Raw genomic sequence first — 26,834 nt, forward strand, 5'->3', positions numbered from 1 at the left:
TCAAAATTCAGCCTGAGCTCCTTTCTGACCTGGCATATCACGACCGAGTAATGTAGAGTTCACATCGCCTTCAAATGGCATAATTAAAATCTTAGCTATTTAATGACTCAATGATTAAACATGTCTGTTTGCCAACAGGTGTGATGGTGCTCCCCAGGCTGTTTTATAGCAGTTCTATAGGAGAAGGTCATGAGGAAGGTGGATGTTCTCCTGCAAGACTCTGACATGTCTGAGTCGCAGCGAGTCACCTGTGTGGTTTCCTGATATTTTCACTGCTCCATTCTGACCCATATTCACTGCACATTTGTGTTTCATTCCTCTCCCACTCACTATAAATCATTGCAGCTCACTCCTCAAGGGGTTTAGGACTTGCCCTGCATATGTTCATCCCTAATATTTAAGTGGTTGCATCATAGAGAAAAAAAATCAGCCATTTAGACAGCAAAAAAAAGAGGGGAGAACAAATTGTCAATGTGGGTGGTCTACAGATCCACATCCTGGAGCTTCAAGAATCAACTGTTGCTAGTGCAAATCTGTGCAGCAGTGTAAACATCTGGACAAAGAAAACACATGACATGTGCTCTCCTGCCGAACAATTGCTCGTTTCCATGATTATTGCACTTCAGTGATATTAATGGACATCATACTGTATGTGGGAAATTGGAAACCAGGAAGTTCTGCAGCAAGCTATAGGCTAAAACAAACGTGCTCCATCGGCGTTAAGGCTGAATAATCATATAGGCATTCCATGATCTCACAGCTCATTTTAAAAATAGTCTGTACATATGCAGGAAATGCCTGTGCCCAAAGTTCACTTGAGGGTATGTTGCAAAGGCTCTGCTACCCACACCACCAGAGGGAGCTTTCAACTGAATAAAGAGCAGCAGAGCAACAACTGGATCTCCACTATGAGTAACTTTATAATGCTTCCCCTGAACATTAATTGTTCATCCTTTTTTTATACATCGTTTCTGATGCAATCTTCCCTTTTTTTCAAGACAGATTCTTGTCCATTTAAATGTTATGTAGGCTCATATGGAAAGGAGGATTTGATTTTTCCAGATTTGTAAAGATCTTATATATGATTGATTGGAAGATTCATTCGTGTTTCATAAAATATAAACAGTGCATTTTAAGTCCATGAGGGAAAAAAATAACATCAGGTGTTGTATCACCATCATGTCACAATATTTACGATCATAATGATGACTTCTTTTTTTTTTTTTTCTTCCAAATCTGAGGCAGCGCACACAAGTCCAGTCGGACATCTCAGCATAGTGACATACGGATGCCCGTGTGGCCACTCTAATTATTGTCATCGGCTCGGGATTGATATGGACTCGCAGAGAAATGCATCGTCCTTCCCCTCTTCTACATCTTGAATAGTGGGAGTCATGAACCGCTGCAAGGTGACGCGTCCTCTGATTTCAGACGAAACTTCACCCTAGACACGCCGTGTTATTAATCACCATCTGAACACCTCCCGTCAAAACTGCACCAGATCTCCCGTCTTATCTAAACATCGACACCGGGACCGTCTCGCGCTGCGGAAACAGCGGAAGGAGCAAGCGGTGGCGGCGGACGGCCACTCCGGGGAATGTCGGCCGGCCGTCAGTCCTGACATCGGCCTCTTGTGATCTCAGACACCAGGTACAGTACTCCACATTTTCAACACTGACACTGCCCGAACCGAGGCTAGCTCTGCCCGCTTATTACTCAGCTGTCTTCTTCATTTTCATGTGTGGACTCGTATAACTTTCCCTGCCTTCTTCTTTTTTTTTTTTCTTTTTTTTTAATGAAGTCTCCGGGTCGCTAGCACGGGCAATAACAAAGTTCAAATCCCGTTAGCTAGCATTTTGGATCGCTTTGCAGATGTGTGCTAACGGCAACGTCAGTTCACAAGAGAGTCGGGCTAGCGGAGACGTGAATTAGCATGCTAAGTTAGCCCGTGGTGGACCTGGCTGGCGCAGCAAGTCTCTCCGGGGGGGAGGGGGGGGGGGGGTTCACACCAGGGGCATGTGTCCTTACATTCACCTGACAGCAATGCGGTGCATACACAACTTTATGTTCATCTCCTTCACACACGTCTAACTGTGCACTGAGCATTTCCAATTCCAGATGTGCAATTACTTATATTAGCTTGTCGGCGGGCTAATCTGTCAGAGCTGCATTAGAATGTGTTTTATTTTTTAAATTATTTTTTGCTGAGTGCTAAGCAGCTAAACCGTGTTGAGCAGGTGACAGACTGCGTACAGATACCTGTCACTTCATGGCAGCCTCAGCGTGGGCATGTGGAGAGAGCAGCATGCAGCTCATACAGCCTGACACTGTGTCCCCTCTCTCCTCATGCAGGGGAGAATTCATGTCCCACATCTCCCCCCATGTTGTGTTTTAATGCTTCTTCTAAACACACATATACATATGCTAAGTTTCACCATGAACGTCTCCATGATTACAATATGATAGCTAAATGCTGTGATAAAGCCAGTGTGAAAAGAGTCTTTCCCCCTGCTTCTCTCTTTGTGTGTTTTTATCTCATACCTACCACCGCTTTCTAGTTCAGCCTGTTGAATGTGCTTTGATAATGCTGCACTTAAACCTGTTCACAGAGGGAGATACAACAGCTCATCTCTTTGCTTGTGTTCGTGTGTGTGTGCGCGCGCGCGCACTGGCGCTTTATACTGTTTGTGTATCTACAATATCCTGGTGAGCTATATATAGCGCCTAACAGAGTTTGCAACTTGATCCGAATTGTCTTTCAGAGCTGCAGCACACTGAGCTTTGCTTTCCACTTGAGATGAAATATCTCTCGGTGCACAGCATCTTTTTTTTTTTCTTTTTGGACTTCTCGTCCTGCAACCTGTAGGCATTTGTGCATGCATCTTGTACCATCTGTTTTTGCAAGAGTTCAGACCGTGTACTGCTCTCCAAACATTATATTTGGTACATGTCTGTACATTAATGCTGTCCAATATTGTCGGTCAGCGATCAACAGTTTTAAAAAAGTTTTTAAAACGCTTTTGAAAAACAAAAATGTCTTTGCTCAAATTTGAACAATATTCAACTTTAAAACTGATACAACAGCAACAAAAAATATGTTCCGAGAAAACCATTATTGTGAAATGTCTTGTTGTTAATTAGTAAACTCCTGCACATTGCACACATATAATGCTAACGTTTAACATAAAAGGACCTAGCACACATCTGATGACCTGGCTGTGAATCGGACCATCGCTATACTGGCCTGCTCGTGATAGCTTGAGGTTATCATGACATGGTATGATACTGTGCACTCCTTCAGGGTGGAAAGAAGAGGCAGAGAAAAGGTGAAGCCTTCCACCTGTTACAATATAGACACTTATATATCCATTATCGTGCATCCAGTTTGTACCTCTTTTGTTTTGTCCGGAGTTAATTTGAATGAACAAGTGCATGGCAGCCGCTGCGTGCAGGTACACACGTACACATGCACACTGCTCCTGTGCATGCAGAGACAGATTTGGTGAGCCGCTGACAAAGTGCTTCTTATCTAGTCAGGTGATCTGAGAAGTTTGGGGTGAGTTACAGAGAGCAGCGCTAAGGTGAGCTATGAAAGAATAATGTGATATTGAGAACGTTTCCACACGACAGAATACACTAAGGCGTTTAAATACCCCTCTATAGGCGGCCTGTTCTTATCCGTACTGCAGGAAGCATTCAGCTTGAGCATTTGACGACACTTGGGACACATGCACACCGCTTCACATTAATATCTCATTGTGTGTTGTGCTCCTGTGGCCTTCGGTGTGCTCGTCTTTTGCATGTTTTTGCATACACTCTTTGCAGACAAAAGTCCACACGGCTGCAGCTCTTTCAGACTACACGAGTATATATATGTAAAGGCACATTGAGAGCAGCGAGTCCAGCTTCTTTAACAGTGGCTGGTTCAGGCAGGTGAGAAGAACAATGCTGTTGGAGCTCCAGATCACTAAAGTGACAAGCCTGTGGGTCTCGGCCCTCTCACAAGCAAACTGTGGTGCTGCTTGCAAGAAGTGAGACTGTAATGTGAACCAACCACAGGGTTTAACCCTCCCATACTGCACACAGTTTCATTGGAGCGAGAGGACGGATGTTCACCTCTGTTTGTCAGCACCGAGTTATGCTGAGGAGGATCTGTGTTAACACACTGAGAGTCAGTGACGGCTTACAGAAAAGTCCTCCTTCATGTACTTCAGAAAGCCGAGCCGAGTGTCTCCTGCATGCTTATGTTTCTCTGAATATCCAGTAATTAGATAGCCGCGAGTGTGTTTGTTTACAAGCTTGAAACTCCTCTGTGTTAAACTGGATGACTCAAACAGGAAGAAGCATCAAAAACCTTTTGAGTCACAAAAACCAGCTGTGGGCGTGATAACAGAATTCAAAACCAATGAGCTCGTGTTTCTTTCCTACAACACGAGGCCTGAGCTCTGATCAGATCCAACCAATCAGCACGGCTTGTAAGAGTAACACAGACATCGTTAATACATCCAAGTCGGCTCTTTGAGCGTGGCATCTGAATGCGGCATTTTAAACGTTTGTGGAAAACAAACAGAAGTCGAGTTCAGGATGGCGTGCGCTCTGAGCACGCTGTGACTGCACATCATATTGAATTTCAAGCCTCACCTGAGTTGCTCTTTGATCGTATTAGTCTGTGGTTTCTCACATTATCCTAAAATGTCTCATTTTCTCCACAGCGTGGAGATGTGATGCATTTATTACACGAAAGCGAAATCAAAAAACTGTTTCAAAGCATGTCGAGCAGCGGTAGTTTTACAGTGCAGGCTTGTATTCTGTGATGTGAGAATATGCTTTTGATGATGACAGGATTCGAGGTTCCCTTCTTGAGTGTGACATCATGAACACGTGTTGAAATCGAGGCGTCAGAGTCCCAAACCAACCTGAGTGATTTAAGCATTCATGTCACTGAACGAAGATGAGAAAAGCGAGACGCTGACTGCGAACCGTTTGAAAGACCCGAACAGGCTCTGCATCCGCCTGCTTCATCCGTCACCACCTCTGTCACCTCTGGGATCGTGTGTGTTCGATTGTATGCTAAAGACCGAAAGACCGAATGACCTTAGATCAGCGTTTTTCTGCTTTTCTTCACAAACACACCGACCGGTTCATTCCACTGTTTATGTCCGGCACCGTGTGTGTGTTCATCCCAGGTGAAATTTCCCCCTTGGCTTTTCTCCCATCTCGCTCCCATCACAGGTTTCTCACCGCTTGCATCATGTTCAGATCAGAATAACTTACCTCTGACTTTCCACCTTCGTTGGATTTGATTCTGTCACGAGCCGCCTGTGCTCTTCTCAGGTTGGGCGAACGTCAGGGGGAGAGTTAGTTTTTAAGGTCAGGCTGTGTTTAGACTGAAGTGTTTTGTTTCTGTTTAGTCTTAGATGTTGTGTACAATACTCTCCAGCCCAACATCAGACTGTTACTTCTTGTTTAGGTTTTACTAATCTGGAAAAAAAAAAAGGCCTGAAGAGAAAATAAGCAAATGAGTGTTTTTTGCAGAAAGTGGAGATAAGTGACGTCTAACTTTGATTGATCAGTCGTCTGTTTAGCAGACTGTCGGTGTGTATGTTCAGCTTGAATTGCCTCCGTCCATCAGCCTGCATCGTGTCTGTCATGTCTTCTGTCTGGGAGTGAGGCTGCAGTTTGCTCTCTTTCCCTCGTTCTAGTTGGCTTTCTTCCCAGAATGTATTGGAAAGGATGCAACCCTTGACCCTCTGTTCAGAAATGAGTTCAGCACTTCCCTCTCTGAGCTCGAGCTGAACCGCGAACGATCTGCCTGCAGTGTTCTCGACGCTCGGCGTTCAGCGGAGGTCTTGATCACAACACTCAGGACACAGCATCGTGTGTTACCATGAAAGGTTACCTGTGAACGTTCTTGTTACAGTTTTCCTGTCTACACTACATTTATATAGAGCTCCAATGTTTCTGTCTAGTGTGGTTTAAGTAGGCGTGGCTTTGATGCATTAAAAGGACACACCCAGAGTAGACATGATAATAATCACAACACAAGCTTTTTGGCGAATGAAAGATCTTAAATACGTATCTGAATGCTTTGAAAAGACTCGATTTGGAGCTCTATGGCTCATCGTGTTTTACTCAGAGAGAAAAGAAAAGGTGCTTCTCAGATCTTTTTTATCATCACTGTGCAGTGAGGCGGGCTGCATCAAAAGACAGCGACGCTTTGAGATCTTTACAAATGTCTCCTTTTTTACTGTGGCCTTTCCTGAGTTACACGACCTTCACTCTCTCTCTCTCTCTCTCTCTCTCTCTCTGCACATCGCCTACTTGTTGTTAGCCTATATTTACTCAGCCCAGTGACATATTTTGTTGCCACAGCAACCTGCCACAACCCCCCCACTGTGCTTTTTGTCGGCTGTCACCTGTGTTCTGTCCCACAATGCACTGCACTGCTGCTCAAGCTGAGTGAGAACGGCAGCTAGGACATGTAAACAGTTTGTGAATTAAGTCCCTTCAACTTTTCAAAGCGCCTTCTTCTCTTCCCAGCTTCGACTCCATCGCTCTTGTTCTCAGATGTTTACGAAATGGATGTTGACCTGCAGTAACCTCTTGTTATGCTTGTGGAGTGACGCATTCCTACTACAGTAGGCTGCAGAAAAACAGAGTGCACGCTGGGCGAAGAGAACAAGTGTGTGATTGAAGACAAAGCAGAGGACAGAAAAAAGAAAGGATGTAATAGTCAGACGTAGATTTGTCTATACGGCTGAATGTGGTTAATAATCCATGAACGGGGTTTCCCCGCCCGTCACACTCGTCCAACCGAGCGCTCCGACCAAAAAATGCCAAACATGTCGTAAACTTTTTTTTCTTTTTTTTTTTTCCCTGCTAGATTTTCGAACAAGCTCCAGTTTTGTCCTTCTCTAACATACAGCCTTCACTCCCACTTTAAAGTTAGGAGTTTGAAATCTACAGCCACGGTGGAAAAAAAGACTGGTGCTGGCTGCAAAAGCAAAAAAATCATTTCTCCAAGACGAGCACTAATTTGTCTTTCTCGCTTCATTATCTGGACTTTTTGTCTATAAATTCCGACACGGGTGGGTGGTGCTTTCCAATCAAGTGACCTTTCAGAGATCTCATTGTTCAGATCCCCATGAGGGAAATCTTTGTAACGTCATCCTTCAAAGAGTCTGAAGTGAGTGCTGGCACCAGTAATCACTCAAACTCTCCCGATGGCTGTCACTTGGAAGCAGTTTCACATTGTTGGTCTCGGTTGGTTTTCCATCTCGAAAAGTTGGCACAGGCTTGATGGCTGATTGAACATCTCTAAACCTCCACACAGAAGCCCGCCTGTCCTCATCATTATTCATTTTTCACTCATGTGTCGTGCAAATTAAAGAAGCTCCCACAAGCTGAAGTGAACGATGTCGTTTGCCTTAAATTTGAACTTTTATCATATCAGATTTGAATTCAGCCGGGGAGAGTTGAGTCCTGTACGACTCAGGCAAGAACTCGGAGTCCTTCTCTCCTGCGCTGTGTGTGGACGGATTTGAACCTCAAAATACAGTGAAGGTACTCTGCTCTATTCTCTTCCCCACTTTTCATACCAGTAAAGCATCAACACTCGCGTCCAGATACGTCCTTGAGCTGCTCGTGTTAAGCAACAAATATTTAGCGGATGCTTCGAGTGTCCGCCACGTTTTGTCTGGCATGCTGCAGCTCGTCTTTTACTGCCAGAGTTTGTCTTATTGTTAACAGTGAGAAGGAAGACTCGGAGGGCAGAACAGACATCCACCTGGGGGAGGGGCTACCGCCCTTTGTGATGTCATGAAGGGAAATTTGGCCGGTCTGAGCACACAGTTTCTAAAAGTGGAGCAGGCAGAGACACATTTGTTTAGGTAAAACGTGGTAAAGTGCATTTTGCATAATGTGGGGCCTTTAAACGTTTGCATGTATTCAGCTTTTCAGGAAACGTGTCACGCTCCACTTCACAGCCGAGTCCTGTTCGGAGGACGTCGGGTGTGTTGAGCAGCAGAGAAACATATAGCATGTTAAAACTGGTGACGAGTGAGGGCGTCACTTTTGGTTGAAAGCTGTGTGTGGACTTAAAAGGAGCCCTCATGACATATGTGTAGCATCAAAGTAGGCGGGGGGGGGGGGGGAAACCCACCAGAATCTGTGAGTGTGAAAAATCAGAAAACAAGGTGACTTGTTAAGGAAGGAAGAAAAGCTAGAGGTTGCGAGACTTTCACACGCAGTGAGGACACGGAGCTTCAGGAGGTGAGAACTCGACTGCACCCATGGAAGTCATGATTCATACTAATAAAAGGTTTGAAATGTACACTCCAAAAACACATTGTTGAATACGGAAACCGGAGAAACTCAATCATTCAGTTCGCACACCTGTAATCATGTGAGAACGCTTTGACTTCTGTTGAACGGGAACTTTCCTTCTCCTGCTAGGCTATCGTTAGCATTCAGCCATTTCTTTTGAACATTATGGTTTGTTTTTGACTCTTTTGGAAAGATTGGTCAGTCCTGGAAAACAAAAGAACAAAATGAAGCAGGTTTGAGCGTGACGTCGGTGGAAAATGAATGAAGTGTACAGAGTGGATGAAGAGCAGAGCAAGACGCCTCTGGGATGTAGACAGGAGCAACGCGAGCTCCATGTGAGTTTGTCACCCATCCATGTTTCTAATAAACGGTTCATTAACAGCTTTTTGTTGTGTTGTTTAAAGAAAGAAAAAAAACAATTAGCGAAGGAAATTTAAATATTTATGCCATCCCCATCTCGTTATATTCTCTAGAAGGTGCAAACATCTGCACGCATCAGTCACAAGACAAGCCACAAGCACCCTGCGTTATTGTGTATTTACACAGATAGATAGATAGATAGATAGATAGATAGATAGATAGATAGATAGATAGATAGATAGATAGATAGATTCTTTATTGATCCCGAGGGAAATTCAAGGGGACTGTCAAATAGGACCGGCTTTTCCAAAATGGACATCATGCTGTTTTGAAGAAGACTCGCTACTCTTGGAAATGTTTACTGTGCTAATAAATCAAGTGACGAGTCGTTTCTTCGTCTTGTGAGCGGACGTCTTTCAGCATGCAGTGGAGACTGCTGATTCTGTTAACAGTCATACATGTCGTGTTATCCATGGCCTTGTCCGTAATCAGAGCAATTTTCACTCTTTTTCTTTTTTTCTCTCCGTCTGGCGCCATGGGCAAATGCAGTTTGTTAAGCAGCTGATGTAAAAAGAAAAAGTCTGAACTGTGAGCTCTGTGTAAGCGTGTGCTGCTCTGCGTCATACACATTATTCATTCATCAGCACAGTTAAACAGTTTGGCCTCAGTGTGTTTACTGCTGTCGCTCCGCAGCAGCACTGTGGCATCTGTGTTTTGGACTTGGCGTCGTATTTTGTTCTCACTGCTGGCCCTGACTTCTCCAAGCTCTATTAATACCAGCTCGCTCTAAAAATACAGAGTACTGTGTGACCCACTGGGACTAAACGGGAGCTCAACCTCTTAGCGTATAGGCTTACTGACATACACACACACACACACACACACACACACACACATCAGATGGTTATATATTCAGATTCAGCATCTCATAGAACATTGGTATTTCCACAATCAAATGAAAATTGCTTCAGGCAAAAACATAAAAATCAAACAAACCTTCAGGCCGCACAGAGAAGTGTGTGTGTGTGTGTGTGTGTGTGTGTGTGTGTGTGTGTGTGTGTGTGTGTGTGTGTGTGTGTGTGTGTGTGTGTGTGTGTGTGTGTGTGTGTGTGTGTGTGTGTGTGTGTGTGTGTGTGTGTGTGTGTGTGTGTGTGTGTGTGTGTGTGTGTGTGTGTGTGTGTGTGTGTGTGTGTGTGTGTGTGTACTTATCACTTTAGCCCTAAAAGAATTGGCATTGCACACACAGACCACGTGTTATGTATTTTAATACCCATTGAATTATTTCCCCTAATTTGTTTGGAGCAGCGAGTTGACGCATCTGGAAAAGATCCAGCTGTTAAATTCAATTTGTTTCCCAAAGCACTTGTGAAAAATGGAGGACATTTGATGCCCGAACACTTCTGTTGATTGGATAACAGCTCGTGTTGTGTTAAACATATGGCCAGCTCATGAACGCTATAAACTAAACCAACATCAACATATTTGACCATAAATGGTCGAGACGCTTTTTGTGTGTGTGAGTGAATTCAGAAAACTTCCACATGAAAACCAGGCAGGGACGGATGATCTGAACTCCGACCAATTAAAATGACTGAATTCAACCGTCTCATTCAGCTTTATGAAAACACGTCACGTTATCATACTGGAGGAAAAACAAACATGGCGTCACTTTTTAGAGCCTTGATGTCCCTCCGTTTTAAGCTTTTATGAGTGTTTTCCTTCCTCGCTTTATCCAAACTCCTCCTCTTCTCGCCCTGGTCAGCAGGTCCAGTGTTTAACAGTCGGCAGGTCTCGTTTGGAGCCGAACTTTCACTGCCATCCTTCAGTAAAGGTGGAGAACCTCTGAAGGTGCTTTGAGCGTGAGCTAGTGCACGACAAGGAGAGAGTAAGCAGAGGCAGCCAGGGAGAGGGATCTGATTGGTTCTCTCCATCCGGACCTTTTTTTTACGGAACGACAGCAGCGAGAGACGTCGGCTCTTTATCGCTCCGGTTTCAGAGCGCGTGGTTTCTGGACCGCCGTCCAGGTTTAAAGACTGTTTTATTGAATGTGACAAAAAGTGTATGCCGGATAACGTTTCCAATCCTCCTTCAACAAGGCACGGTTCAGCTTCGAGCTCGTCATTGACATATTTGTTGTGTCATTGAAGTTCGTGGCATGCTTGGAATGCCTCTGCAAGAATGATAACATGTTCAGTTTTTATCGGAGCAGAGAAGCACACAGCGACCTGCGTGGCTCTATTTAGTGACTGCTCGGTATTTTCAGCACGATACTCTGACTATTCTTTATACCTGTTTAAATAAACCTACATGTTCGAGTTCTGCGTTTATTTTTATTGACCTCACAAGCAGGTCAGTCAGTGATCTTCTGAGGAAGTGGACGTCTGAGTGAACCCAAAAGTCAAACTTCACCCCAGTGTTTCTTTTTTCAAGCTTTGAGAAGTGTTTGATGAAATGAAAGCACTTCCTTTATGCGTTTCTCAGCAGTCAGTCCGGTGGTGCCTTTATGTGTCAGCCTGTGTCATTACTCACAGGGGCCGGTGACCTTTCCATAACCAGATGTACTGGGGTCCGTTCTTCCCCAAAGTGTGTCAGCATGTGCTTTAATAACGTCACATTTGGGTCTTTATCTGGTTTCACTCGTCCATCATCTCGCCTCCTTCTCCTCGCTGAAGTTTGGAGGGTGAAAGGACACGGCGACTGTCAGGTCGAGGTCACTTATCCTTCTACTTTCATTACCTCGCCTCACGTCAAATTAGCACTGCGGACATGCGTGATTTGGTTCCTTAACTTTTATAAGAGGTCAAGCTTGAAGTGGCAAACCTGCAGGAGTATCTGTTGCAGCCTGTGAGGCCAGATTGAGAGATTCAAACCAAACCAACACGTGCTCAAATGCGAGACTGAAAAGGAACATCCATTCGTGCTTTTGGCAGAAAGCGCTCGACTGGGTAAAGACGAGGAGATGTGAGAACACGTCTCCCAGGGGACATTACCTCTGATATCACAGCCTGGATTTTATAGCACATTAATTGCATAGCAGCCGCTTGATTTGATTTAATTCCATCATTCAAATGTCACCATAATTAAGTACTAATCATTCCTAAAGCTCGTCTGTTAAATGTCTCGTTATGTGCGGGTGTTGAGGTTGGGATGTAATGAATGCAGATGACACCAATTATGTTCAGTGTTGGCACTTCAGGTTTGTCTGATTAGTCAACACCTTTTTTCACAAACAAAAATGAGAGCTGATGAGGAACATGCTTCATTTCCACTGATGATAATAACAGTTTGGGACGTGTGAGTTCTTTCTAAAGGAGCTTTAATGGAGCTGAACAAAATCCTCCCAAACTGATCCAATGAAAAGACACGTCTCACATTCAATATGAAAGTTTGTGCAGTGATCATTTCACAGAAGCTTAAAAAAAACCTTCAAGTGAAAACTCATCCTGAAAAGGCATTGACTCAGCATGTGAAGGTTCAACAGTGGTTAGGTTGTGTGAATGGACAGTATACAAGTCTTGGGGGGGGGGGGGGGGGGGGGGGGTCGGTTGACGCCGCCCCTCTCTGCTGGTTACAATAGGACCTTGTAGTGGTTTACCAATACATCAAATATAAAACAATCAGCTGCCACAACATGAGCTGTGTCTCCTCGTCTGTCCAAAAATGGGTCATTCTCTCTCTCTTGAACTCGCCACCTTATCTTCTCTTTTGCTTTTTTCTAACCTCTTCATCTCGGACCGTTAGTCCAACTTTGAGGATGTTCCACCTTACGATTTCAGTGGTTCTAGAATAACAAAATAAATCATCTTTAACAAAAAAAACAAAAAAAGTGTTCCTTGTGGTTGAGTACATAAATATAGACTCCCTACATGTGGAAAGGAGCGAGGATGATGAGTGTCAGGCCTTATTCCTCCTGTCTATGAAATGTTCAAGTGAGACCCAAAGTTAAAGAAAACATCGGAGGGCTTCTACCTGCTGCCTTCAGTCCAACCTGAACTCACCCCTTATAACGTCTTCACCTCTTACCCAAGCTATGTCACTGATCACATCAACTCCAGCAGAGATATCCTGCAGCCTGCTGGTCACTGTAGATAGGTCTATCTTTTCTTTGACTGTCTGCAGGAAGGTCAACAACCCACCATATGATTAGTGTGCCTCCACTTTGTTGTGTTGCACAAATCAAGTGAGTCACACTTTGTCAACAGAGCGACGTCGGACTGTCCCTGCTTGAGTTAATGAGTGATGAAGTCCTCGGCTAAAGAACAAGGCTCCTCTCTGTGCTGACTTGAGTTAATGACTAATTACAGCATTGTGTTTACCATTACCTGTCAAGGTGAGTGAGTGCTACAGATGGTTCGGTTGACCTGACTGCCTCTGCTGGGGAAAAAAAAAAAAAGGAACCCAGTGTAAATGTTTACATGTGACCTGCGTTAGTCCTGCCGAATATCTCAGCGAGGTGTTTCTGAGAAGTCTGTGATGACTGTTTTGACCGACTATTGTTCACCGGCAACAGGTGTGGAGGGGTCTTGTTGAAACCTGCAAACACTGGAGAACTCTTTAACGCTGTGTGCACGAGAAACGTTAGCGGGCCGTGCAGCGAGAAAACGTGTCCACCATCGGCGTGGAGGCTGTACGCAAACTCTCCAACACAGAGCAACACACTCCAACTGCAAAAGGTTAAAATCAGAAGCTCGGGGTTACAGACGCAGGCAGGTGGTGGTGTCAAAAGGGCGTCAGCTCGCAGCTTTGGACTTGAACTCAGAATGAAGCCTGGCGTAAAAGGAAGTACGTTGACCTAGAATTGTTCTGAGTTTGAGGCTTTTTCTTCTTCTTTTATATCATGTAACCAGTAAAGCCAGGAGCTGACTGAAAACAAAAACTGACAGATACTTTTTTTTTGTCTGAATAGGCCTGAATGATTATCTTCGATGTGAAGGTCATGAATTCTTGACAGTTTTTTCCTTAAAATGAGAGAGAAACAGAGAGGCCGAGTGTCGGAGGGCGGGAGGGAGAGACAGGTATTGCTTCAGAGCGTGTTGTGGAATGTGTGGTGGAGTTTTTGCGGTTTGCAAAGTGTTCAGTAAGGGGAGGGAGCACAAACACTGCCGAGCTGCCTCTGAGCTGCAGGTTCCTCCCCCGAGCGTGGACTCGGTCTTTGCTCTGTTGCTCTTAAAGGAACAGCGTCTCTTTGGCCTTGGTCTTTTATCAGCCTTGTGCCTTCTTCTATCTGTCTCCTTGTCTTTGCTCATGAGGTTCATGTTGACCCGCAGGCACAGGACGCACACAGTGACAGATAACACTGACTGTAGAGATTGCTATCTGTTTCCGCTGATGCTATTACTCTGTTGGTTTCCCCCAGGTCCAATGTGTGGTCAGTGAAGTGTCCTAAAGAGCGCCTGGGTGAGATGAGGTGAGTTTGTTTTTAAAGGCCTTAACAGGAACCAAAGTGTGTAGCTAACGGTCCACTTTAAGTAAGACTTCACATAGCTGTAAGACAAGTATAAACTATGTCCTATTGTCTTACATTTCCATATAACTTCTTGTCTATTTTCCAGGTTAATTCAGATCAAACTTTGTGTAGTAGTGTTCTTTCCTCCGAGGTTGTCAAGTGTTTATACTGTGCAACAGTTTAAACCATGTGTTGTGAATTGGCTGATCTGTCTCCCATCTTTTAGTGTTGAAAGGCGGAAACACGCCCTGATTCAAAGGTACATCACTGATGATGATGATGATGATGATGATGATGATGTGTCCCTAGATTTACATCTTACCCACATCACAGCTCTCACTCCACTCTCAACATCAAGACAAACCTCATGTGTGAATCAGCCATTGACACAGTGGGCAGTTTCCCCTCACGTCCCTGCTTCATGATTCTATACAGTATCTGTTATTTTAATGATCGATAGTCTTTAAAAGTACAGGAATAAATATAGAAAAAAATGTCTTGCATGGAGTTTACCTGTAGTTTTTTTAAATATAAAAAACAAGAAACTCCACAATTCATGAGAGCAGCGCATCTGGGTACTACATCTGGCCCAAACAATGCTGGCCCCGCCCCTTTCTGGGTGAAAACATTCCTTCTAAATGAATGGTGGTAAATGGAAAATTACGGTTTTTTTGCCCATTTGAGGGAGAAAAAAAAAAACTACAGCATTTCAAGCCAAATTTGAGCTGGATTGCTATGGGCCTGTATATCAGACAATGATATTATCGTATTGACGGTAGACAATCTGCATCGTTTTGAAGAAAAAATGATCCACATAGTCCTGCGAGAGTGTCCGGTATTCATCTTTTCACACAGATCGACCAACGTCCCCACCTTGTGGCCGGAGGTTTCATACGGCGACGTTTACTATCATCTTATTGAATCTTCAGTAATACAGTTTTGAAATCCCTTACCTTTTCTGTCAGTAAGATTCTGAATTTTTGTCAATAATTGAAATAATTAAGCTAATAAGTTAGCACCCTGCAGCTGTAGGCTACGTTTGTTTTCGCCCAAAAGGGGGCGTAGTCACTCTGGCGAGCAGGAAGTGATGTTAGGTTGTTGATATGAATATTGGGTGCCTAGGACTTCTATTTTTGTTGCCCTGGTAGCAAAACGGGTATCTTTCGTTGATTTTGACTATAAGTTATAAAAGTTTAAAAATCTGACTTTAAACCCTTCTTATCGTGCTTTTTGTCTAAAATCCCCCCCAAAAAATGACTATAATGTTTTTTTCTCTTCTCTATCAGGGTCACCTGTACGAAATGTGAGCTCCACTGACAAACAGACACAGCTGCTCTCCAAACCAGACCTCCACTTCAATCACCAGCCAATCAAATGCACACAGACAATAAACTGGCCAATCATGGCAAGCAGGTCACCAGTGACAGCCGCTCCCAGATACCTGGTGTAAACCAGCAGGCTCAGCAGCAGCAGGGAGCTGCCGGCCACCTTGGCCCAAAGGGCGTCGGGAGCCATGGAGTCAAAACCAACCAGATCTCCCCCGGCAACCCTGGGCTGAAGGCCGTCAGCCAATCAGTGAGCAGCGTCGGAGGGATGCTGAAAACCAAATCGAAGCGGGAGCGGAGTGTCTCCAATGATTCTGGCGACTCAAGAAATGCCATTCCTCCAGCTGTGGAGACAGATGCCAAAGGGGGTGAGGCATTCAGAGTGTGTCAGTACCTGATAACTTCACATGCTGTGTTTCTGTTCCAAGTATGCAGACACTCACTTCCTTTCCATTCCTATCAGCCAAATCTTAACCCGATATACCAGATAACGTGTATTCACCTCCTCCACAGCAGGAAGTGAATGTAAGGACTGAGGGGACAGAAGAACGTGTTTTCTCTCTTTCTGAAAATGCCCTGACCTTTCAGTGAAGCGGCAGAATTTCCCCTCTGCTTTTTGATAGTGTGTGCCGTGCCTGCACTGCAATGACGTGTCTCGAAAAAAAAAAGAGAGAGAGAGAAAAAAAAGCATCTCTTCTCTCAGTAGAGCCGAGAGAAACAAACGGGTCAGAAGGTTGTGAAAAAGTAAGAGGATGTTATTAAAGCAGGAGACGATGAGTGGGAGGGAAGATTGAAGGTACGTGTGTGATCTGTCCGCTGTTGTCTAAGTGCTCACGTGATAACACACGCGTTTGACTGGAGGTCACATTAGTCTGATTTCATGATTTTTATCTGGCCATGACTTGAACCTTCTCATTAAACACACAACAGCACACACATGTACTCTCACACACACTCTGACGCACAGAGGGAGAGGTGTGGTTTCAACACAAAGAACGACAGAGGCTGAAAGAGGAAGAGAATGAAAGGTAGGGTGGATCGTTTCAAGGGAAATCTTCTTACTTTGTTTGACCTCCCACTTTCCCACACGCAAAGCCACACGAACACACAAGTTCCCCCTTCTCTTTGAAAGCGGCCTTTTCTTTACATGAAATGATTCCGCCGCCAAACCTTGAAACCTGTCGAGAGTCGGGGACAAACATTGTGAACATGTAGCAGCAGTAATTGCCTTTCTCGTCCGCATAAAGCAGTAACTGTTGGAAACAAAGACGTCCATTAAAAACGAAAGATCTGCTTTTACATACTGCCACTCTGTGGAGGGATTGCAGCCTTCTGTCTGCTGTCCTTTTCTCTGAATTGTTACTGCAAACATCTGAGCTTCCAGACTGTACACTTACAGCATTTTAAGTCTATGGTAACCCATTATCATCTGACAAAGTTAATGACTTGAAAAATAATGAACATGAAACAGCCTGCTCTGGTTGTTCTTAAGGATCTAGATACGTAACAATTAGGAACACCAACTAATCTTTTCTTCTTTGTTATCATTGATGTTGGTTCTGCTGCTCCTTCTGCAGGTCACTTTTTTAAAACTCCCCAACTCAACTGCTACAGGTTTCTTGCAGCTGTCTGCACCCGCTGCTGGCAGTTTGTGCTTCCACGAAATCATTATTGTGCAATGTCCTCAACACTGGCTCAACACATACTGCTCATTCAAATTCATATTGTTGTGGAAAGAAAACTAATACAGAGATAAGCATAGCTGGAAATCGCTGATTTAATGTTGTCGTATTTTTTCCACGATTCAATGTAATTTCTTGTTTATATTCTAAAATAAGACAAAACATGTATCACTGTTCGCTCATGTTCTATTGTTTGCACAGGCAGTCATGTCATTGCAGATTTGAACAGCTTTTTCACTGAAAGCAAAAGCATCATTTCTGGTCACAGCAGTCTGCAGAGAAATCTTTTCAAGCATGGGTGTCTAAACCCAAGTTAACATCCTAAGTGTAAAAATGATATTAAATGTTGGCACAGATCAATACCATGGCTTTGTTTAACACAATCCATCATTTTTTATGACACAACTGTACTGCTAACATAACATAATAATGCAGGAAAATATTGATTTTCCATTAGACATCATATTGAGTTTTAAAGAGATGTACAGCTATACATGAAGCCAAATACTAGCACACTCTAACACACAATAACTCCAGATTGCATTGAAACAGAGGGTTGCGTATTTTCTTCTGACTTTTTAGAAAACCTTGGTGTGTTTATATCACAGGACTGTTAAAAAAAACAAAAAAAAAAACCCCCACATATAATACCCTTCCAAGGACAATATTGTGACAGTTGTTACTTATGTGTGTCATATCCTCTAGAGGGTGTTATGCGCAGTAAGCGACGCTGTGTTCTCAAGAAGAAACAGCCCTACAGTGGAGATGAATGGTGCTCTGGACCTGACACAGAGGAAGATGAAGACAAGCCAAGAACTGCAGCCCCACGTGAGTCTCATTGTTGTCTGAGCGGAGCAGTCCTCACTAGCATCAGCTATATTGTTTCGCCAAACTGTGAAGGCTTCATGAATTACTCGTATAAATCCCCTGTCATGTCTCGGTAGGTTTTATCTGAAGGCAACAGGTTAGAGTTGAATTATACATGGATGATTTCAGATCTGAACACACACTGAAAGGAAGAGGATGTCGGCTTTTAACACTGTACTATCCCTTTCCACTTCCGACTTCACATCTTTTAGCTCCCTCTAGTGTTATGATGTTGGAACCCCAATGGATATGCTCATTTTGCAATTATATATCAGGATGTCAATTTGAGAGTTTAAACCAGTGTGTTTCTGATTTTTCTCAGGAGAGAGTGGGCTGGCAGGTCAAATCCAGGGGCTCTCTGACCGTCTACCTGCAGGGCCGTTATCTGAACCTGGAGGTGCTGTAATGGGACGTACCGTGGGTCCAGGGCTAAAGGCAGAGCCACCTCAGCCTTCACAGCAAGTGGTGTATGTTTTCACAACCAACCTAGCCAACAGGTAGGAGTACTACAGTATAAGTATGACAGCAGACAATTATTCACATCAAAAAGGATATTTTTCTGTCAATAATCTAACAGTCTTATATTTCTCTTATCAAACTCTAGTTTCGTATATAGGTTTTGTTTTGTCTTCTAATTATAATGTGGTTTTTTTTGATAGTGCTGCAGAGGCAGTAATAAAAGGACAGACTGATTCCATCCTTCTGTTTCACCAGCAAAATGTTCCACACAGCAAGCTGGATCAGGTCAGACATCAACAGTTATGCAGCAATTTCGACAAAATGTCAAATATCAAGCATGAGAGTATTTTTGCAGTGTAACAAGCAAAAGTGCAAAGCATGTTCAAATTTAATTGTGTCTAGTTATTTATGGGGTGTAGATGTGTCTTTGTTCCTGTTTTTATTAGCAGTTGTTCTGGCTGATGTGAACATTTGAACCAAGAGAGAAATTACATAATCTGTGGTTTGGAAATGTTTTTCTTAAATTTATTTTTATACACTTCCTTTATTCTGAAGTTACACATTTTGACTCCACACACACACATACACACACACACAGAGACACACACACACACAGGCCTGAAAGAAAAGGAAGAACTCAGATATGCATTGATGAAAGGATGTCATAATGAGGGGGCTGCATAGGTACTGACCACCCATATTAATATTATTTTTCGTGTTTTGTTTGCCACAGGGCCACCCATCAGGGAAGCTTCCTAACATATCTGAAAAGGTAAAATCCAGCAGCTCTCCACCCATAGGCACCCCGAAATCCCAAAGTGGAACTCCAAGGCCAGCCTCAGCAGGTGTTGTAGGCCCATTGCATCCCGCAGGGACACCGTCATCAGCAGGACACTCAGACAATGAATCCTCTCAGACCAGACCTGTTGGAGCTTCCAGCAATAACAGCATTATTGCCCATAGATCAGAAGGGGGGAATGTAACCACATCAACAGGCCCAGGACCAGGAGATGGGGAAGGTGCAGTGGGTGTAACACTTCCAGTTGCTGCCGTTTCCCCATCTGGGAGTCCTTCTATCCTATCTGCACACCTTCAGAGTGATACAGGCCTGAGGACTGGCCAAGGGAACTCGGATTGTCTTTCCAAAGAACAGCTGGAGCACCGGGAGCGTTCTTTACAAACACTCAGAGACATAGAAAGACTGCTTCTTCGCAGTGGGGCGGGTGGAGGTCCCGGTGACACAGTAGGCACCAATAACAATGGCAGTAATAACTCCTCCAACCTAAATAATAACAATAATGCTGATAGGAGTGGTATTCTTGAAGACGATGACAATGGCACTAATAATTCTGGAAACATCAGTTGTGGAAATATGCTGTCATCAGCCCTGGCACCAATGGGAGGAATGAAGAAATATGAAGAACCTCTCCAGTCCATCATTTCTCAAACACAGTCCCTTGGACCTGCTCTTGACAGCCCTCAAATGGACTCCCAACATAGTCTACCACAACACCCCAATCACCAGCTGTCTTCGCCTGGGATCGACATGGGTCCTCTACTTGGACCAGAAGGGCTGACACCAGAGCAGATGGCCTGGAGGAAACTACAAGAAGAATACTACATGGAGAAGAGGAGACAACAGGAAATACAGCCCCCCACACATCCCCAGCACTTTAGAATGATGAGCGAGATTGGCATGCATGGAGGTCCAATGATGATGAGAGGCCCCCCCCCTCCCTACCACAGCAAGCCTGGAGACCACCAGCAGTGGGGTCCTGGCAATATGATGGGAGGAGGGATGGGTGGAAATACACGATTGATGGACATGCACCAAGAGGGACCCCGTGGCCCAAGGTTCCTGGGTCAGATGCAGAGAGGGCCACCTGGTGGAGGTGGATTTCCTGGTAATCCAGGGGGAGTTTTATCAATGGAGGGTCTAGGACCCCAAAGACCCACAAGACCAGGAATGATTTGGATAGATGATATGCCCAATAACATAGGGGGTGGAGGTCCCTTTCATGGCTGTTACCCAGGTGGACCTCCACAGCACTTGCAAGGGGACCCTGAGCATTTATTAACGCGTGAAGAAATGTGTCGGATCATGGAGAAACGGCAGTTGCAGGGGCTCCCTAGGTTTGAACTTGAAAGATTAGTTAAACAGCAACAACAAGGCAACATTGGATCAAGGAGTATAGACCATTCTGGCGGCCCAGACTTTGCAAATTTAGGAATGGGCCGGGGTCCACCTTCCAACCGAGGTGATCCTATGGACTTTCCTGGCTCAAGGGATATAATGGGCTCTCCTGGAGGTGGTCCCCAAATGAGAGAGTTAGTGGATTCTCCTTTGGGGAGTAACCTAACAATGAACATGAACCAACAGATGAATATTCAGCAACAACAGCAAATGATGCTTTCTCAGAAGCTCAGAGGGGGTCCTGCAGGAGGGGCGCCTCTCGGTGAGATGTTTAGTCCTGGAGATATTTCTCGAATAAGGGCTACACAGAATGGAAGAGGAGGAAATAAGGGAATGATCCCTGGACCCGATGGCCCTTTTCAGTTTCGTAATCAAGGCCCCTTCTCTGGGGGACAGGTGGAAGGGCCATACCTTCAACAGCCTGGCCCTGAGATGTTTGGGGCTGACCAGCAAGGTCCTAATCAAATGGGAGGAACATCGCGACTTAGTCATATGCCGATGACCGGAGGCCTCAGGGGAGCAGATCTCGGCCCTCGGCACCTATCTGATCTAGCAATCAATGTCAATCCCCTTACCTCTCCTTCAGTGCCTCCTCCTCATCAGCTCAAATCTCCATCCCTCAATCAGGAGCCATCTCCTCTTTTACCTTCACCATCAGCTCCAGGACTGAAGTCACCCTCACAGATCTCCTCTGCTGGGCATCATCCGCCTCTTCCCCCTGCATCTGGACCTGGGACTCCTTCCTCTTCTTCCATGAAATCTCCCCAGGTAATGGGGTCTTCCAGCCTTGTGATGCATTCTCCATCTGCCTCTCCTGGACGACTTAAGTCCCCAGCGATGGCCTTGGGCTCTCCAGGGTGGGCATCTCCTAAAACTGCTCTTCCAAGTCCAGGTATTCCAGTTGGTGGGAAGATAGTAGGCAATGGAGGAAGTAGTTCTACTGAGACAGGTACGCCTAGAGAAAACAGGAGTTCATCACCCTAGAAATTCTGTTCCTTGTATGTTTGTGACATTTGTCTGTTTTTTTTATTTTGTCTTTGCAGGCCAATCTGGTCCTCCCAGGAGTTCTCCAGATGCCCCACCAACTCAAAATCCTTTGTCTCTAATCATGTCTCAAATGTCTAAGTATGCCATGCCCAGTTCTACTCCTCTCTACCATGATGCAATCAAAACAATTGCCACCTCTGATGATGAGATGATGCCAGATCGACCTCTTCTGTCTGCTGTCAGCATTGGCGGTAAGAAAACAAGGATTCATTCTGTTACAGTCAAAAACCTTCATCAATTTAGGGCTATATGCAGAGAGAAAAGAATGAAATTATCCTGGTTCAATGTATTATTTGCTGATTTGTGCCATGGAAAGAAAGACTGACTTCAAGTCAGCGTTTCATAACTCTTATATCTTGGGCGGTTTAAAAGTATTTTTTACCTGTCAATAGTGGGATTGCTTTTATACTCTGGCTCTGTCTTATCTCCAGGAAACATGGGCAACCCCCAGACCTCCCAGATCCTTGTCTCCCAGGGCTCCATTGGCCCCCATAGTGATCCACAAAGTCCCATGGGTATTGTAAGCCATGGTCAGCAACACATGTCCCATGATGCCTCAGGAGCTGTGCTCTCGTCCCCAAACCATATGGGCATGCCTGCCATGAACTCTGCAATGATGGGAGGCGGTGCACCTGATGGAATGGGGCTGTGCAATATGTCACCCATGACCCACAACCAAATGGCAGGATTTCCACGCATTCAGCAACCATCTCATGGGCCCATGCACTCCCCTATCGGAGGGATGCCACAGAATTTCTCTCAATCCAATGAGGATATTCTACCATCACAGCAGTTACACCTTCTCAGCAAAGGTCATCCCCATCAACGCCCCTCCCACCCCTCAGACTCATTTTCCTCTTTGCCCATGGGTGATGGTCCGGATCTGAGTGAAGTTATACGGCCCTCTCACACGGGAATCCCTGAGTTTGATCTCTCCCGCATCATTCCCTCTGATAAACCCAGTAGCACTCTGCAGTATTTCCCAAAGAGTGAACCACATCAAAATCCCCATCAGGGACCTTCATCCCAGCAGCCTACTCCACAACAGCTTCTCAAACAGTTGTCCTCTTCTGCCCCCCCTCACAACAGCGGCCCTTCGTCCAACCCCCACCTAGCAAACCTACAGAATATGATGGCTGAACAGCAGCTCACCTCTCACCCATCTCATGGTGGATTACGCCAAAGCATGGGTATTCCTCAAGGGGGTTCAAGGGGTATGCTTTCTGGCGGGGGAATGGGCCCCATGTGCCCCCCTGGACATATGATGGGAAGGACAGGCATGATGCCACAACAGCTCCAACAACAACAGCAAGCCATGATGGCAAATAGCATTCTCCACCATGCCTCCAATCCTTACCCTGGCATGATGTCCTCCCAGCAGCACCCACACAATCTGATGGCACAGCAGAACATTATGATGATGCAGGCCAAGCAGCGGAGCGTGTCGATGTCAGGGGATCCTTTTGGCCCCCAGGGCCCTTTAATGTCCCCACAGGGTCCCATGATGGGCCCTTCCCACCCACAGTCTGGTATGATGGGTCCCCAATCTCTCAGACAGCGTGGAATGTCTCTAGACAGTCCCATTGGCTATGGCCCTGGAGGGATGGCTAACATGCCTTTCTGATCCAACAAAATCAGTTGTAAAAATGCCCACTAGCTAACCTTCCCATCGTGTCCAAGTTTTTTCATCAATGTTATTCCTGCAGTTTGAAAAGATGAACTGTAAAACAGTTATTCACTGGTACTCCTCAAATTTTGAATTTAAAAAAAGTTGAATATTTAAAAACACTGCAAACAGTTCAATAATACATCAGAAGCCATTTTCTAAAATACTGTACAATATGTATATTTAAAGATGTGTGTATTTGTTGTGGGAAGAGAGCGGCAGTCAGGAGAGGAGTGCCTCAAATTTCTATTTGTTTTAATATCATTGATTTATTTTCTCCAACTACCAAACTGTTGTGCAAAGGAATTATATATATAAATAATATATACTTGCTGTATATAAGATGCAATTTGTGATTGTTTGCAGTTGTTCTGTATAACTGTTTTAATAGAAGTCTAAAAATAGAATAATACTGATCTCTAAGGTGGTTTTATTTTGCTTATTGTGTTGTCAGTTATTTTTGTGGTATGACAATGACAAGGAGACACAGTTGCTGTATACATGTTTTTTTTATTGAATTCAATTAGCATAGCTTAAATACAAGCAAATGCAGGTTTCAGCGAAATCCTTTTTTTTTTCTTGACTGGGGAAATAAAGCATCTTTTAAATGCAAACAAAGGAGTAATGATTAAATATTGTCTGAACAAGCCGATACAATTGCAACATTTTCCGTATTACGAATAAAAGACTTTAAAAAGAAAGCATTTTAATTACAGTTTACATAGTCATAAGAGTTTACTAGCCATGGGTGACACTGGTGGATGTCATTCCATCAGAAAAGGATTGTCGACTGCGACGCTGAGTTCTGATCCAAGGCATACAAACACGACTGCAGCCAAGTTTACGAAGTAACTGTATTAGCTCATTGCGGAACCGCACACCGACAAAGGCATACAAGAACGGGTTGAGGCAACAGTGAGAGAACCCCAGGCTCTGTGTCACATCAAGGACTGGCTGCAGTAGAGCAAAAGATTCACAGCTACTGTATGAGATCACCTGCAGGTCTACCATCGTTTTTATCAGTAAGGTGATATTATATGGCAGCCAACAGACACAAAAGACAACAGTGACGAGTAAAGCTAGTCTAATCGCTCCCTGCCTCGTTTGGCTTTTCTGGCTGTTGAACAAAGTCACGATCACGGCTGTGTAGCAGTAGCTCATGACAGCCAGAGGAAGGAAGAAGCAGACATGATCTAAGACTCGACTGGTCAAAACCCAGTTGTGTGAATGGATCCCATAATTATAATAGAAACAGGAGAGCCTGGATGTGTTTGCCACATCTTCTGTCACAGAAAGAAACACAACATTGGGGATTGTAAGAGTCAAACAGACCATCCATAATATCATGCATGTTAGGTGCACTGTTCTTTGACGTCGACTTTGCAAACTAGGAATAGCATGAACAATAGCCAAATACCGATCAAAACCAATGCAAGCCAGAAGTAAACTTCCACAGAGGAGGTTAAGATTTTTCATCAGGCCCACCAGCTTGCAGAGAAACTCCCCAAACACCCAACCAACAATGTTGTCCACTACGCTAAAAGGCAACGTAAAGAGGAGCATTAGATCAGCAAAGGCGAGGTGCAGCAGGTAGATCTCGGTGATGCGCAGCAGGCGCCAATGACTCAGGAGGACTGTTGTCATCAAGCCATTCCCTGCCACACCCAGCAGAAAGATCAAACTGTAAAGCACAGGTTGGAGCACAAGCCGGAAACTCTGCAGGCCCTTCTTCTCATCGCCACAGGTGAAGTCTGTCATGTTGTCATAGTAGTATGTCATATTGTAAGCTTCTTCAAGGAGGCGATCCATCTGTAACATATACAGAGGCAAAGTTTCAGTCGACGATCAAGATTGAGAAGACTGTTCGATAGAATGATTCATTACACTTCATTTATCTATTTCATGTTGTTTTTTTTGCAATACTAGAAAAAGAATCACAACACAGCCCTAAGGGATGTTGAATAAATGCAGTGGTTATGGTAGACTGATATGTTTCACTTCTCCTTTTCTGGGCCAAAATATGTTAAACTCATCAGAACTTGGATGTACACGTGTATAAAAAGAACACATTTTTGCTTGATCAAGAACAACCAGGTAACTATTCTTTTGCTGAGGAAACCAGATGACATCTGAATTGTCCGTTCAGACCCAGGATGAACATTTGTTTCTAAACAGGTGTTTTTGTTTATTCATAGTGTTAAACTAGTGACATACAAGCACAGAAATAGCTGCAAATAAAAATAGAGACTTGAATAAAATGTGACTTATGTGATCTGAAGAGGTGTTAGGATAAATGGAATATGTGATTTTAAAGTGCTTTAAAAAACACAACTATAGAACATATCAATGTTTATTCCCTGGTGATCTAACAGGAAGAAGCTTAATATACCCAATGCAAATAAGCCCAGTGTTTCGCCTATATGCAACTAGCAGCAGCAGTGGTGCAAAACATACCTCGGAAATAATTTTGAAACAAATTAATTTTCTCTTTCGTACATTGCCATTACCAGTGAGCCGGGTTATGACAATAGGGTGGTTGTTGGTTGATTATTTTGTGCAATACATGTTTATAATTATTGATGACAAAAAAAACAACTAAAACACTGTTCTACTTTACCTCCGCTACTACAACTCAGACCTTGGGGAAACATTCAAGCCTCATCGGTTTATTTGAATTTTTACTGTAAAGTTATTTGTTCTGGTATAGTATAACTTTAAATTCGCAAACAATTGCAAAATCCTGAAGTTGAAATGTAAACATACAAAGAGCGGCCTTGTGACTTTGAAATGAAAGATGCTGCTTAGGTTCAATACATCTATGCCATAATATCTTAGCTACTTTAAGTTTTCAACCAGCAGTTTAAAATTCTTTTAAAAAAAAATAGTCACTGTAAACCCGAAGCAATCGCTTGTATAATTTGAAATAAAAAGTGAACACATCTGGATATCTGAAATTCAACTCTGACCCAAATGTGACCGTTTATTTGCACATACTAAGACATTTAAGAGAAGACATTTTTTCTTACCTCAAAAAACTGAATGGTTTTTGTAAAAGTCATGAGGGTAAATCTCGGTCACCTGAATGTAGATCTCACTCCGCCACGGTATAACGTTCTTGAACTTCTTGCTTGTGCTTGTTTTATAATTGTTCTGCTCTCTTTGCTTGGGATGCTTCAAACACTGCCGATAGAGAGATAGATGGATACTTTATTGAACCCAAGGGAAATTCAAAGCAGTCAAAACCTGCAAGCATGCAAGAGCAGTATTGCATGTCCAAGCAACTGCACCCATTTGTAATAATATCCAAACTCATGCCAGAGTTATGCTTCACTGTTTAGATGTATTTCTGTGTTTTTTGAAAAACATTACTGAGAATTCTTATCTGTATTTCAACCATCCGCTGACAAATATAATTTCGTCATCAGATATCATGTTGAATTGCAACATTAGTTCAGTGTTTCCT

General features: G+C 44.0%; 2 protein-coding genes across 2 annotated transcripts; one reads left to right on the forward strand and one right to left on the reverse strand.

Moving 5' to 3' along the window:
* The first annotated feature begins 1,128 nt into the window (after positions 1–1,128).
* Positions 1,129–23,989, forward strand: bcl9l (bcl9 like). The gene is made up of 9 exons (XM_079353746.1): positions 1,129–1,650; positions 14,042–14,092; positions 15,418–15,824; positions 17,844–17,966; positions 18,328–18,502; positions 18,665–18,749; positions 19,198–21,607; positions 21,702–21,896; positions 22,137–23,989. The coding sequence occupies exons 3-9, from the start codon at positions 15,506–15,508 to the stop codon at positions 23,327–23,329; spliced, it is 4,500 nt and encodes a 1,499-aa protein (XP_079209872.1). The 5' UTR covers positions 1,129–1,650; positions 14,042–14,092; positions 15,418–15,505; the 3' UTR covers positions 23,330–23,989.
* Positions 23,990–24,101: 112 nt separating this feature from the next.
* cxcr5 (chemokine (C-X-C motif) receptor 5) lies at positions 24,102–26,535 on the reverse strand. Its single transcript, XM_079353747.1, has 2 exons — positions 26,398–26,535; positions 24,102–25,180 (listed from the first exon to the last, which is right to left on the reverse strand). The coding sequence occupies exons 1-2, from the start codon at positions 26,428–26,430 to the stop codon at positions 24,110–24,112; spliced, it is 1,104 nt and encodes a 367-aa protein (XP_079209873.1). The 5' UTR covers positions 26,431–26,535; the 3' UTR covers positions 24,102–24,109.
* Between the last annotated feature and the right edge of the window lie 299 nt (positions 26,536–26,834).

This window comes from Symphodus melops, assembly GCF_947650265.1.
Source record: "Symphodus melops genome assembly, chromosome: 10".
Taxonomy (NCBI): domain Eukaryota; kingdom Metazoa; phylum Chordata; class Actinopteri; order Labriformes; family Labridae; genus Symphodus; species Symphodus melops.